At 35.0% G+C, this 16,304-nt stretch overlaps 1 protein-coding gene across 5 annotated transcripts in view; it reads right to left on the bottom strand.

Moving 5' to 3' along the window:
- The window catches only part of USP45 (ubiquitin specific peptidase 45), a 74,017-nt gene that overhangs the window by 5,997 nt on the left and 51,716 nt on the right, over window positions 1-16,304 (bottom strand). For 3 of the 5 annotated variants that reach the window (XM_036116732.2, XM_078054951.1, XM_078054950.1), the window contains exons 10-16: window positions 11,802-11,883; window positions 9,763-9,854; window positions 8,483-8,539; window positions 7,995-8,138; window positions 5,659-6,331; window positions 4,167-4,261; window positions 2,057-2,143 (exon numbers count right to left, since the gene is read on the bottom strand). In XM_036116732.2, the coding sequence (XP_035972625.1) occupies window positions 2,057-2,143; window positions 4,167-4,261; window positions 5,659-6,331; window positions 7,995-8,138; window positions 8,483-8,539; window positions 9,763-9,854; window positions 11,802-11,883 (1,230 nt within the window). Of the gene's footprint in view, window positions 1-2,056; window positions 2,144-4,166; window positions 4,262-5,658; window positions 6,332-7,994; window positions 8,139-8,482; window positions 8,540-9,762; window positions 9,855-11,801; window positions 11,884-16,304 lie in introns of those variants that run through there. The other 2 variants (XM_078054952.1, XM_036116737.2) reach the window with 2 other exon arrangements.

Below are 16,304 nucleotides of genomic sequence, written 5' to 3'. Positions count from 1 at the left end.
TTCAATCCATAAATTAATAATGATAAATTAATTGATCATAGTTTAAGGATGCCACTGAATTAATTCATTATTCTGAACTGGTTTGGAAGGGGTAGGGGTAGGTAAGAATCAAACATTTATCTAGCCTTTTCTATAAAAACTATATTATAAGATAACTAAATAGATAAAGGAATTTCTCTCTGTATAGAAGTGCTCCAGTTGGGGCGCCTGGGTGGCTCAGTTGGTTAAGTGTCTGCCTTCGGCTCGGGTCATGATCCTGGGGTCCTGGGATTGGGTCCCACATCGGGCTCCCTGCTCGGCGGGGAGCCTGCTTCTCCCTCTCTCTCTGCCTGCCACTGCCCCTGCTTGTGTGCTCTGTCTCTCTCAAATAAATAAATAAAATCTTAAAAAAAAAAAAAAAAAAAGGGAACTGCTCCAGCTAATCAATGAAGAAGGAATGACAGATTTAAAATATCACCATTCTGTAATTCTTAATGAACTTCTGGATCTAGCATTTGAGCATCACTGCTTGCTAATATCACAGAAAGAAAGATAAGTGGCATTATGTGCCACCTAATAAAAAAACAAAACAAAACACGCCCGATGAGATAGCCTTAGCAGGGGAACAAAAGAGCATCAAACCTGTATCTGTTCAAGCCTCTTAAGAGCCAATTATCTATTCAGAGGAAATAAAGAAGACAGGGTAAGAACCATCAAAATCTACACGGAAACTACCAGAAAGATGACTCAGTTTCTTAAAAAAATAAATTGCAAGGGAGAGAAAGGGAAAGGGATGGGAGAGGGGAACTATACATTAAAAGAGACTAAAAGACATTATCCAATCATAATGTGTAGCCCTTACTTGGATACTAATTCATTTTTAAAATTTCATTTGTGAGACAACTGGAAATATATACATTAGATGATATGAAGGAATTAGTACCGATTTTTTTTTTTTTTAGTGTGAAAGTGGTATTGTGGTTATGTTCTTAAAAGGGGGGAGGAAGTGATTCTTATCTTTTATAGATACACAGAAAAATATTTATGAAATAATGCTTGATATTTCCTTCAAAATAATGTGGGAAGTAGTAGGTAAGCATGTGGATATGGCAGGACTGGCCCTGTACCTAAGGTTTTAGAGCTGGGGGATGTGTGCTATATAGGTTCACTGTACTATTCTGTCTACTTCTGTGTATGTTGGAAATTCTCCATAAAAAGTACCTTTTAAAAATGTGTTTTTATAAATTTAATACAAAGCTTGTTAAATTTCATTTTGTTTACCACATTATCAAATTCTATGAATAGAGTGTTAATAATTTTGATAGACAGTGCTGGTATTCTACAGCAGATAAATTGGACTCACCAAATAGTTGCTTTTAAGCTATTTTTGTTTTGATTCATCAATGTATGGAAAATATTAAGTTCAATAAGCATTCCATTACATACCACAAAACCTAGACTGCTAACCAATAATCATGAACAGAACAATATGTTACCCATAACATGTGTGGTTCCCTCAAGGAAGACAAAGTCATTGAATTCACCTACACAGTTCTCACATATAAATACAAGCAATTATAAACCAGTCTGCTTCTATATCTAATTATTAAAGTATTATCAATTTTACAGTATCCTACTCAGCTAACAAGTACACTATTTTCAGTAGTGTACATGATATAGCATGAAAAACAATGCACTAGTATATTGACTCACAAAAGAGAATGAACTCCACAACTGCTAAAACTATTGTTGATTAAGCACGTCATTCACAAGGAACAGGAGAGGGCACAAAATCTGCTTACTTCTCTCCCCAACTATCTGTTTCTAGTAGCACTGACAAGCAGCATTGATTTTCCTGACCACCATGCTAATGGTTCACACAGCTTTTCAACTGTCCCTTATTCTGTCTCCCAAAGGACAAAAGTCATATTCAGTGTGTTAAATGTTCCACGTTACGGATTTAACTTCACCAACTATAAAATTCCCTTTCAGAGAAGGTGAATGAATGAATGAATGACCTAATACTTTTAAGCATATTATTTACAAGTCAATTAAACATCTTAATAACATACTATACCTTACAAGTAGCAGAACAGAATGGTGCTAAATCAAGTATAAGTGGAAAATCTACATGTCTGTTTACTTTTCGAAGACTCAAGCCAGCCTTAAAAAGACCAAAAAATAATTTTTAATGCAACAAACAATTCATCTACGTCATTGTTAATAAAACCAAAAGAGGAATCCTAGAAGTTAGTTTTTTTAATAGCTATAAAAACATGAATAACGAATAGTCCAAAACTGACATGTAAGTTTGAGACTACTGATTAGTCTGTAAGTATTTCCTTTTAAGGGCATGCATTCTTTCTGTAAGTTCCTAAATTGAGATGCAGTACCAAATATAAAATAACTGTGGTACATCATGAAATCAGCTTCTCAGATCTGACATGACCCTGTCTTGCTCAGAGTAACTGCACATATACACCCTTCACTAGGCATTCTCATGTAATGAGACACAAGACATCTGCTTCTGCTGTCCACAGCCATTTCACTTCCACTGAGTTTCTACATTCTTGGCTATCACAAATCAAGAATTTAGGGGCACCTGGGTGGCTCAGCCATTGGGCGTCTGCCTTCAGCTCAGGTCATGGTCCCAGGGTCCTGGGATCAAGCCCTGCATTGGGCTCCCTGCTCAGTGGGAAGCCTGCTTCTCCCTCTCCCAGCCCCCCTGCTTGTGTTCCCTCTCTCGCTGTCTCTCTCTGTCAGATAGATAAATAAAATCTTAAAAAAAAAAAAAAAAATCAAGAACTTAGTCTAATTTTTCTGTGGATATGGATGGAGCTGTATAGAGAAAAATCTCTTCCTGCCTACCTACGGCCCACCTGAAATGTTGCAGATATATAATCAAAACTCCTAATCTTTTCCTTGAGATTTCTTTCATGGGTTTTATACTTAGAAAATCTTCCCCTAGGCAACACCCTCAGGTCCCCTCCCTCCTTGGGAGTTTTGTACTATCACTTTGCTATCACTCAATAAACCTTGCTTTGCTGCCCACCAAAAAAAAAAAAAAAAAATCTTCCTCCCAGAGGTCAGGTTAATATTCATTTAAGTTTTCTTCTAGTCTTTTGAAGATTTGTTTCATACAGTTAAAATATTTATCTGAAAATAGTATTGATACATGGTATAGAGGGAAGCTTTACATTTTTTATTTCAGCTCTTTTTCCTAAATCCTTTATCAAATAATCTACCCCTGGGGTGTCTGGCTGGCTCAGCTGGAGGAGCAAGCGACTCTTGATCTTGGAGTTGATCTTGGAGTCATGAGTTTGAGCCCACATTGGGTGTGGGGATTACTTAAAAATAAATAAACTTAAAAACAAAATAATCTACCGCTTTCCCAACTGATTTGAGATTATTCCTTTATCATAACAAGAGCTTTAAATAATACTCATGTTTTATTTATTGACAATCTTGACCATACCGTTTTAATTATACAGTTTTATTTTTAAACTGGTGTCAAAAAAATCACCCATTCTAACTTTTTCCAAAATGTTTTAGTATTTCACTTATTTACTCTTTCAGAGAAACTTTAAAATCATTACATCAAATGCAAAAACAAAACAAAACAAAAAAACAAAAAAACCCCACATAAAACAAAAAACCAGACAAGGCATTGGATTAAAACTAAGCATAGAGGAAAACCTGACACATTAAAAACATTTAGGTTCCCTCTCATTATAGAGTCCCTACATTTGCATTTTGTAGCCCTTTTTGCATTTAGTCCAAGCCAACCATGCCCAGCCCACTTACCCCTATCACTGGGATCCTGAGAGCTCAGAAAGCTATGTGCACTTTGCTATTTCCCTGCTTCTAAGGATTCTTAATAAACTTTATTTTTCATTCTCTCTCTCCCATACACATGCGTGCACACACACACACACACACACACACACACACACACACACACCCCTTAGGTTCCTACCACCTAAATCACCAAATACAGTATCATGAATTAAACCATTTTATTTAGAAGTCTTGTAAGCTATTATGGATTAAAAAAAGCAGTAAATCCTTTATGACAAATTTTTAAATTAAACAAGTTACTGTCTAATCCTTTGACAGCATTTTACAAGATGTAGGGTTCTGCAAAACATATGACAAAATTACTACAGTGCTACTAAAGGGACTTTTACCTGATGGAATCTTTTAAGATGGAGAATTAGGATAGCTGGAACAGCAGAAATGAGCAATTGCTTCCTGGCATTAGTATAAACTTCTGCTTTCTTTTCTGCATAAAATATAATAATTTTTTGTAAAATTCCATTTTATACATTATATACCACATAACAGAGTTAACATTTATAAAGAAGCATCATACCATATTTTTGAAAATGTTAAAAAAGAAATTAGACTCTGGTGACAAGGGTGCCTCTATACTACTTTCCAAAACTCCACTGAAATGAAAGGGATTTTTTTAAAAAGCACACACTTACAAGGACAAAGAATAGGGGAGGTGAAACTTGCAACAAAATTTTGGGAGCTGGGAAGCAGATGGACTATAGCGACTTATGTCAATGCCCTCCAAAGACCACCAGAAACAGACCTGTAGTTGAAAAAAATGGGTCATTACTCACTGTAGTGAAAGGAGATCACCACAGGGCATTTCAGTAAGAGGTCGTCAGAAAGTAGTTGGGATGGGATTTGAATATGGCCAACAGCATATTTAACTTAGATTAATGTAAGGTGGTATTTCTTCCTTCTCCCATCTAGACATTTCTTTAATTACTAGTGTATTAAACATGTCTTTATTCTGATACTTTGATACCTAGGGCCTTGCTGACATTATAGGGAAGGCTTCAGTCACAACTAGCAAATTCCTAGATATAATAAACAATGTAAGTGTGCCTCTCATATGCAAACCAACCAATCCAAAGCCCATACTCAACCACCTCCTTTATTGGGCTCTGATACACTAGGCCACTATCCACCTGCCCTCATCACACTAGGGCCAGGTACTATACAACTAGAGACAGCCCCCCATGCCCCAGAGTCCACTGAAATTATTCAAAACTAGTCAATCCTAAACCTTGTTGATTCTAATTCCTTCCCTGGAAACTACAATAAAGGCTCTTGTCCATGTCTTCTCCTCACTCCTTCTGCCTCCTGACCAACCCTGGTCCTTCCCCATGTGGCCCTGCATGGCATGGCTTAGTGTCCTCCCTCCTCTTCAGAAGTGTATGTAACAAACTATCTTTTCAGCGGCAACCATCTCCTGATCTATGGGCCTCACCACAACTGAATAATTATAAAGCCTGCATTTTGAAACAACTAGTCGCTAAGAATCGGAGTATTCTCTTCATATCAAGGCTACAGATGTACCAGGGAAATTTCTTCTGGAAAGATTTCAGACAGCTAGTACCCCGAAACAAGATTCTGTGGATTTGCATTTTTCAAGGCAGAGATGGGTACTTCCTGTTCAATTTACTTCATCAAAAATCGATTTAGAAGTCCAGTCACCGTCTTCAGTGCTGAGGTACAACGATGAAAAAGATAATTCCTGCTTCCAAGCAGCTTACGTGTAGGGACAAGGTTCTCAGGTTCCTCTATTTAGAATCTATAACCCACTAGTCATTGACTATCAAATACCCTATGAATACTAAGAAAAACAAAAACCTAAATGTTTACCTGGGGAACCGGTTTCCTTTTGGTACCTCTGCTTCTTTTCAGCACAATTCTCACACAGAAGCTTGTTATTCCCCATTAGTAGTTCCATAGATGTAAACTGGTAGAGACAGGACTGAAGTGAGCATTCTTTAGAAGTAGTTACATAGCTCTGAGAAAGGGTCTGAAAAGCATTTTGGGGGCGAGGAGACAGCATATGTTTCTCCTCTGAAGAACATAAACTATTTGGAACACTTGGTGGCTTATTTTCTCTATCAAAATCTCTATCTCCAGTTACAGGGCTGCTCAGATGAAGTTCGGAAATAGCTTCAGCCACTCCCTTGTCACCAGTGCCAGGCTCCCTGGTGGGTGGTCCAGCTGCTGGCGGCTGGGGAGAGGGGGCATGCGGGTGCACACAGCATTCACGGCTAGACCTCAACAACATAGCCTGCTCAGAAGCACTTTCGGATTCTGAAGCCTCGCTGTCTGCATCAGCGCTACTTTCGGAACGGCTGGCCTCTTTCTCACTGCCATCGGTGGGGCTTTCAGTCAGAGCCGACTCGGTATTCGTGATGCTTGCAAATGCTGAGGAATCCCCGTTCATCTCAAGGTGCTCATTTTTCTGGCATATGACGACTGCTCTGTCTTCTCCAGATGACAATTTTCTTACACATTTTCTGCCATGAACTAGTTGATTCTGTGTTTTCAGAGAAAAGAATCTTGTGACCTTACTGAAAATAAATGCAAGTCTTATTTACACGTTCCACAATTATTAAATAAATACTTTTCCTAGACCCTCTGAAATCCATTTCCTAAATCTACCTAAACTGCAATCAATAGAAGACAGAATAACAAATAGTTCTAATTTAAAATTAATCTTTATACAAGAAACTCACAATAGCGGTTACTTATCTGTGGAGAAAGAAGCAGGTCTTTGTAGAACAGAGCTGAGGGAGGCTTTTTAATTATAAACCTTTGTATATACTCTCTGGAGTCCTGCCACTTCAAGAGCATTGTAACAGAAAAAGCTAATTCTGATAATATATCAATTTGCTAAGTTAGTACAAATCATATCACATAAAAAAAAGTTTTTTGAAAAAATGGAAGTGCAAATTTAGATTGATTTCTTTAAATTTTTATGGGACAATTCAACAACCAGCTATGTCCCTAGTGAAATAATGGGTCTAGACAATGGTCATCAGTGACTGGTAACATCAAAGATTAGACATCAAATATTACATGCATCTCTTTGGTGGAAGTATACACCGCCAGTTAAAAGGTTTCTTGCCAAGGGGCGCCTGGGTGTCTCAGTCGGTTGAGCATCCAACTCTTCTTTTTGTTTTAAGATTTTATTTATTTGACAGAGAGACAGTGAGAGAGGGTACACAAGCAGGCTTCCCACTGAGCAGGGAGCCCAATGCAGGGCTCAATTCCAGGACCCTGGGATCATGACCTGAGGCGAAGGCAGACGCTTAACGACTGAGCCACCCAGGCACCCGAGCATCCAAATCTTGATTTACGCTCAGATCATGATCTCAGGGTTGGGAGATCGAGCCCCATGTTGGGCTCCACACTGGGTGTGGAGCCTGCTTAAGATTCTCTCTCTCCCCCTCTCTTTCCCTCTGTCCCTCCCCAACCCTCAAAAAATAAATAAATAAAATTTTAAATAAATGTTTTCTTGCCAAAAATCAAATAATAAAACCGAGCCTAATTAGGCCTTTAGATTGAACTGCCTTAGAGAGGAAATAAAGGGAACAAAGAAATCTCTTAACACCATGGAAATGCAATAGCAAGATAAATTACTATTGAATGTGGGAATGTGAGAAATTACTGGGGAAAAAAAAATGACCCAATTTCTTCAACAAATACATTGCAAAGTAGGGGAGAAGGGAGGGGGAAATCTGTAGATTAAACGAGACCTAAGAGACATGCAATTAAGAGATGGCAATCAACTGCAATCTATAGATCTTTTTTAGATCCTAAATTCAAGCACACCTTAGAAAGCAAAAACAAAAAAGGTATTTATGAGACAACTACAGAAATTTAAATAATGACTGGATGTTGGCACTATTAAAAAGTTACTAATATTTTTAGGTATGATGATGCACTGTGGTTATGTCTTTAAAAGTAGTATTCATCTTTTATATCAGAATTATTTCAAAATAATATGAGATGGGGAGGGGGAGAATGTGGGATAGCTACAGATAAAATATGATTAGCCATGATCTGATACCTGTGAATCTGAGAAATAGGTACATGGGAGTTTATAACACTACCTCTCTACTTTTGTATATTTTTGAAACTTTTCTTATTAAAAAGTTTTTTTAAAACAGATGTCTCACAAATGCATATAATCTTACCTTATCTTTAGATGAAGACTGGTTCTTGGTGGCTCTGGGTTCAGAAGTATTTTCTATAGTAACAGTGTCACTGTACTGATCATTATCTGTCGCCTGCGAACTTCTATATTTACTCATTCTTCCCAAAAGTACCGGTTTTGAAACCTATATAGATGCCATGTACATAACACAAAACTTATTTAGGAAATAAATTCTGGATATCACCTACTTTTTTGAATTTCTAACTCATGTGAAATTAGATAATTTCCTTAACATTAATTCTCAAACTGTAAAACATAATGCTTTGAAATCCCTGAGAGTTAAGAACTATATCATAATTTATGCATATATACACAAACCCCAGTATCAAATACACTCTATGAACTCCATTATCATAGATAAAAAAATGATTCTCAGATAATGTGATAACATGCTCAACAAATGTCTAAGTAAATGAATGAATAAATGCTCTTCACAAAAGACTCATTATTAAGTTTTTTTCTTCTTACCCTTTCTTCTATTATAGGAAGTGAAATATCAATAAAGGGATCGTTCACAGAGGAGATCTTAAAAAGAAAACATATTGAGAAATTCAGTTAGAATTCTAATATAGACAATGTAGTTTTGTAAAGTCTTAAAGAAATCAAACTTCCCAGGCAACTTAGAATTTCAAGTTTAAAAACATCCCTGGAACAAACAGTGATTTTAATTGGGTAGAGCAGCACATATTGTTAATCAAAACAAAATATCCCAAAGCCTCAATAAATGCAACCCAGTTGAATTTATAATATTGCCAATACGACTAACTTATAATATTCAAAGTAACTTCTAAATTAACTGTGTTTAATAAAACTGATCAACTAAAGACATAAACATATTTTTGGTGAAATTGTGCCACAACATAAATCAAATAGAAATATTAAAACAAAAACAAAACAAAAAAAACAACCCAGAGCGCTTGACTGTGTTTTGTAGCTTCTTAGGTGAGCTCTGTTTAAAAAGATTCTCTCTAGCTTGTGAGACAGAAATCAACTTCTATGTTGAAAATACTAGAAATTTAAGTAATATCACGTTGATAAATGCTGTGCTTCAACACGACAGGCTAGAAGGAGATGTAACATATAATCCTGATTTTATAAGACTAGAGAGAAAAGAAAGGTACTCGATAATCTGGGACAGGAAAATGGACATAAAGACTCTCCATTTTATGATTAAAATCTAACAGAAGTTTACACCTATCATACTCTAAGCCATACATTTTCAGAAATATTCCTTACCAAATAATTGAAAACCTATAAAAATGTTTATGTGTTTTAAGTTGTTGTTAAAGTACAGATGGCATTCAAAATAAAAATTATCATTACATTCAAAGATGAGTCTACTTTAAACAAAACTTCAACAAGTTATATAAATGTAAACTTTAAATAAAATGTGGTAGATCACCCTAAGTTATTAGAATCATATTTTAGGGCAATGCATAGTTATATGACATAGTTATTCCCTTCCCAGAAGTTTCTCTTTCATTTCAATCCAAACAAGTACCTAACACATTGCAGCACACTAAAGTAGGCTAAAAGAACGTCACGGGTTTGTTGAGAGGAAAAAACACTTTAAAAATTATAAATTATGTTTTTCCTCTGGGAGTGAAGGATATCTAATGACTTTTAAAATCTATTACGTAGTCATCTGTCACTAATAAAAATAAATGCTGATGATTATATGTGAAAGAAAACAACAAAAATGATGATTGTAATCTATTCCATGTTGAAGTGAATTCCAAAGCACCTACATTTGCACATTCTTCACACATGACTGTGCTAGTTAATTCACCAATAAAGATCCGATCTATGAAGTTCATTTTCACACCTTCTCTTCCATACGCTGTAAAAATAATACTTTTTAATGCAAAAAATATGTCAACCATCAACCTAACAATGTAACATGCTTTTTCTCTGTTGATTCAAAGGAAATCTGAGTAAGACAGATGTCCAATACATTTAATACATTTTATCGTATGATGTTATAATGTCTTTCTCCTTTACAATTCTGTAGAGAAAATTTGATTATCAACTACAGTAGTCTCCAAGAAATAATGAACAGTTCTTAAACTTGAGGCAAAATAGGTAGACCAATAACCACTGTTCATATCATACCTCAACTGCTCCCATTAAACCCTTTAAAGCCTCTGTACCTAACGTAGAGGTAGACAGAAGGATGAAAAAGATTATGCTTTTAGGGCTACAGATGCCTGGACCATAACTATGGAAACAACAGAGTAGTAAAAGACAAGTAAACATAGTAGAATGTAAAGAATTAATTTGGGCAATTAGTAACATTACATACACACACACACACACACACACACACGTGTGCGTTCAGTATAAAATGGTAAAATTATTGTGTTTGGGAAATATTTATAAATCAAAGAAAATCATGCCTGTGATTTGCTTCAAAATAATCAGGAGTTAGGAGAACATAGATAAAACATAATACACCATGAATTCAATGTAGTTTAAGAGGGGTGAGGAGTACACGAGGTTCTATCATACTATTCTCTCCATTTCAATAGATGTTTAAAACCTTCCACAGTAAATTATGACAAAAAATATATATTAACAAACCTCACTCCTCTTTCAAACTTCTATCCTTTTTGGATCTCTAACTTCAAATTTTATACAAACAACATTTAAAGTCATTTCAAAACATTATTTGAAGTATTGAATGTCACAGCCAACTTATAGACATATCAATAAACATCTTTTAATATAATGATAACTATTTAGAAGTTACGTAAACTAAGATGTTTCATTAAGAAAATTGTACAAGGGATTGAAAATAGAAAAGATTACACAAAACTGGAAGGAAAGAAAAACTGGGCAGTTATTCTAAACATACACTAGATGGCACTATCTCAAAACAAACAAACAAAAAACCCCAAAGCATACTTGAGAATCCACATTTGAAAACATCTTGAACCCTTCACATGAAACTAATGTAACATTGTGTGTCAACTATACTTTAATTAAAAAAAAAAATCTTGAACCTTTCACTGCATATAGTTTGGGCATGTACAATCACAATGTGTATATTTGTTTACGAATTATAGACATGTAGTGTGTATATATAATACCACAAATAAATAGAAGTTAGAAAAGAAAATAAATAAAATGCAAATAATATTTTAAACATTTAAAAATGATGACTTTGTACCAGCATCAGTTAATATCTGAAGACAAAATATACAGTTAGGACAAGGTAAATCACTCACATCATTATAAGCCCACACTTAAATACTGATAATTATAAATAATCAGCTTTGATTAAATAATCACTGGTTTTGCCTCATACTTTGGCTGATGAAGAGTCGACACTAGAAGTAAAGTAGACATGTATTTGATTTAGTACTCTCTCCAACCAATCTTTGGAACACTTAAGCATTCTGACTAGTTAAAACTGTGTAATATCCATAAATCCACTTATCCAAGCATAGGTCAACTGCAAAATGACACAATATGATGAAACAGAACTCCCAGCGAGGCTGCTGCTTTCCACAACCTTTCAAGTCTCCCTTAGGATACTTCATATTAGGGTTATCAGTGTCAGTCTGTATATTTGATACTAGTTTTAAAAGTTCACATGGATGCATTCTAACATTTTCTTTCTATGACCCAGTAGACTATCTTGGCAGCCACTGGAGTAAATACACTCTCCTTTTAAGGCCACTACTTTACAGAATTAGTTCACATAATGCTCAGTTCTTTTTCCCCTGAAAAGAAACGTACAATTTTCTTCTAGGAGAAAGTTTTAACAGTGAATGAATCAACATACCTTTGACTTTTTTTCTAGTATCATCATCAGCAGTTTTAGTAGTTGGGTTGTTAAATGCTTTTAGAATGCTAGCTTGTATTCTCTATAAAACAAATAAGAATTTCGTAAGAATCCATATTTGAATGTATTCTTATAGGTTTAGAGTAAGTTCTCCCTCTTTTCCCTCCTCTCCCACACTCTACCACTCTGTCCCTAAAATGGTGTGTCATTTTAATCAGGACAAAAAGTAACACAGAGACCATGTGGAATTTCTTATCTATTGAAGAAAAAACTTTACTATATAAGAAGCTATTAAACTGGTCACTATGATCTTCACCTAGATTATATATATTCCTATATGAGTAAAGTCCAGAACATCAAATAATTTCCACAGCAAGAAGAATACCCCAAATCTTGATCAGTTATCCTTTTATTTGAATTCAGTTGTCAGTAATGATTACTAGTATTAAAGTCTTTAGCAGCTCTAAGGAAATGACAAGATTTATATGTTTCCATAGCTCTTTATGTTTCAGGGAAGATCCAATATCACAGAAAACTTTCAGAATGAAATAAAATCAGATTCCAAGAATAAAGACATTTGAGCTAATAAATTATCATCTTTTATACTAATTATGTCCCTCCTTAGTGGATGAATTTAATCTTCTCAAATTCACATTTTTACAGTGCAGTGAGAGAAAAGCTTGTTAAAAAAAAAAAACAAACTTCTGGAGGATAATTAAGTAAAGTCTTAATCACAGGTTTTCATATGTGAGACCACTGTTTGACCTGGACTTCCTGAAAATGATACCTAATTCTGTTCTTAAAAAAATATTATATTAAAGAAAAATGAAACTCAAACTGCAGACTTGCCAGAGAATCATAAAAGTACTACATATCAGAATCCAGACACTTTCCACTGTTCAGAAAATTCACAGCCTTAAATATTTAAATCAATTGAATAGAATAAAAACAAATTAAGCAGCCACGTCATAAATTTAGAAAAAGAATATCAAAGCTGAACGAAAGTAAATAACAAAACTCAACAAAAGAGTTAATGAAGACAAAAGTATATAAATTGAAGAGACTAATAAATGAATCAAAAGCTGATTTTTGGGTGGGGGATAAATAAACTTACTAGTCAATCTTAATCAAAGTAAGGTTGAAAAGCATTAACATAACACCTAAGAAAAAGGAAACCACTAACAAAATTAAGGATATTTTAAGTAATCATGAGAGACTACTTTGCTCCACTCTCATGTAATTACATTTGAAAATTCAGAAAAAAATAGATAATTTTCCAGGAAATGAGTTCCAGAAGAGAGAGAGTACCTTCCAGCTTTCATGGGGTAGGTGAATGGGCAGAAAGAGAAGAATGGTGTTACACAGTACTCCATACAAAAAGTTCCAAGCCCTAACTTTTCACAGAGGAATGCCACTAAGCATATGTTCCAGAGCATAAAAAAGGGAAGCCTCCAAATTATTTTCATGAAGCATAATATTGGTATCAAAGCTGACAGAGAATATATACAACACACACCAACATCACGTATGAAAAAAATTCTAAATAAAATACAGAAGCACATTAAAATAATACACTATCATTAAGACTTTTGTTCTAGTTATGCAGGGATATTAGGAAATCTATTCATACAAGCCATCATATTAACAGATATAAGAAGCAAAACATTATTTAAGATTAAATCCCTTGATTTATTACTATTATTTAGGACTGTATTAGTGTTCTAGTCAATGCATTTGATAGAAAAATAAATCTCAGAGTATAAAAATTATAAAGGAGATAAAATTATTTGCAGATGATACGACTTTTTACTTGGAAAAGCCAAAAGAACAAACTGAAATGAAAAACTACTATAAATAATAAAAGAATTTGATATGGGGTATATAAATATAATGAAGTCAATAGCCTTCACACATACAAACAAAAACCAGTTAGAAGCAATGGAAGAAAATGCCCCATTTATAATAACAACTAAAAAGATAAAATAATGAATAAACTTAAGGGTTGTGTAAGATCTAAATGAGGAAAACTTAAAAACACTACTGAAAGACACAAAAGAAAACTTGATCAAATGGAAAGACACACCATGTTCTTCAACGGGTCCTAAATAAACATTTCAATCTTGCCCCCTAAATTTATGCATTTAACATAATTCCAGTAAAAATAGCAATAGGTTTTTTTTTTTTTTTTTTTAATGTGAGAGATTGAAGGGGGAGATTAGTCCTAAACTAGATATGGAGGAATAAATAAGAATAGCAATGAAAAATCGGTGGGGGGGGAACAGGAAGTGTAGTGACAAATGACTGGTCCCACTAGATTTATTAAAATGCATTAAAAAATGGGCAGAGGACCTGAAGAGACATTTTTCCAAAGAAACCATACAGATGGTAGATAGACACATAAAAAGATGTTCAGTATCAGTAGTCATCAGGGAAATACAAATCAAACCTGCCACGAGATATTACCTCACACCAGTCAGAATGGCTAATATCAAAAAGACAAGAAAAAACAAGTGTTGGTAAGGATGTGGAGAAAAAGGAACTCTTGTGCACTGTTGGTGGAAACATAAGTTTAGTACAGCCACTGTAGAAAACAGTATGGCAATTCCTCAAAAAATTAAAAATAGAAATACCATATGATCCAGTAGTTTCACTAGTGGGTATTTTTTTAAAGATTTATTTATTTACTTACTTCCTTATTTGAGAGAGAGATAGCAAGAGAGAGTATGAGCAGAGAGGAGAGAGAGAAGCAGGCTCCCCGCGAGCAGGGAGCCCGATGTGGGGCTCGATCCCAGGACCCTGGGATCATGACCTGAGCCGAAGGCAGATGCTTAACTGACTGAGCTACCCAGGTGCCCCTCACTAGTGGGTATTTACCCAAAGAAAACAAAAACACTAATTTGAAAAGATATATGCACCCCTATGTTTATTGTAGTGTTATTTACAATAGACAAGATATGGAAGCAGCCACGTGTCCATCAATAGATGAATGAATAAAGAAAATGTTCTAATGGAACATACAATGCAATAATTACTTGGCCATAAAAAAGAATGAAATCTTGCCATTTGCAAAAACATGAAGGAACCTGAAGGGTATTATGATAAATGAGATAAGTCAGACAGAGAATGATAAATACCATAAGATCTCACTTATATATGGAATCTGGTACAGCACTCTGGAAAACAGTATGGAGGTTCCTCAAGAAGTTAAAAATAGAGCTACCCTACGACCCAGCAATTGCACTACTGGGTATTCACCCCCAAAATACAGATGTAATGAAAAGAAGGGGCACATGCACCCCAATGTTCATAGCAGCAATGTCCACAATAGCCAAACTGTGGAAGGAGCGAGATGTCCCTCAACAGATGAATGGATAAAGAAGATGCGGTCCATATATACAATGGAATATTACTCAGCCATCAGAAAGGATGAATACCCAACTTCTACATCAACATGTGGAATATAAGGAATAGCATGGTGGATCATAGGGACAGGGAGGAAAATGTGAATGGGAAGAAATCAGAGAGGGAGACAAACTATGAGAGACTCCTGACCTTGGAAACAAACTGAGGGTTGTGGAAAGGGAGGTGGGTGGAAGGATGGGGTAACCAGATGATGGGCATTAAGGAGGGCACATGATGTAATGAGCACTGGGTGTTGTATGCAACTAATGAATCATTGAACACTACATCAAAAACTAGTGATGTACTATATGTTGGCTAATTGAATTTAAATTAAAAAAATTCAGTGCCTTCATCATATTAATTAAAAAAAAAGATTTCACTTATATGTGGAATCTAAAAAACAAAATGAACAAACAAATAAACAGATTCTTAAATTCAGAGAACAAACTGGTGGTTGCCAGAGGGGAGGGAGTAAGAGGATGGGCAAAATAGATAAAGAGGATTAAGAGGTACAAACTTCCAGTTATAAAATAAATAAGTCATGGAAATGAAAAGTACAGCATAGGGAATATACTCAATAATATTGTAATAATGTTGTATAGTGACATATGGTGACTATACTTATGGTGAGCACTGAGTAATGTATACAACTGCCAAATCAATGTTGTACACCTGAAAGTAATATGTCAATTGTACTTCAAAATATTAAAAATTGAGGAAAAAACAATAAAATGAATAGACTGACTGCAGCATAAAAAAAGAGAGAGGGAAAGAGAGATGCAATTCTGGAATGTGCTCTATAGACTCTTTGCCCTTGGAAAGGACAGAGTGGAGTAAGATGATAAAGACGATGATGTTAGATTTTTTTTTAGTCCTTTTCAAAGGGAAGAAAGTGTATCAAGAAGCAGGTCCCACCAGCCATTAATGAAGAGATTTCATATGTAGAGAAAGTCGTGACTGATGCATGAAAGGAAGAGAAAATATGCAAAGTTTCCTTTGCAAGTTACTATTCCAAACAGAGAATAACAGAGCTTAAGGCAAAATAGGTAATATGGAGATCTAGACTTTCATTTTGAAATTAATAAAATGTGGTTGATTATA

This window comes from Halichoerus grypus, chromosome 9, assembly GCF_964656455.1.
Source record: "Halichoerus grypus chromosome 9, mHalGry1.hap1.1, whole genome shotgun sequence".
NCBI classification, from domain to species: Eukaryota; Metazoa; Chordata; class Mammalia; order Carnivora; family Phocidae; genus Halichoerus; species Halichoerus grypus.
The sequence above is the reverse complement of the archived record's forward strand: the minus strand, read 5'-3'. Positions and strand labels throughout refer to the sequence as shown.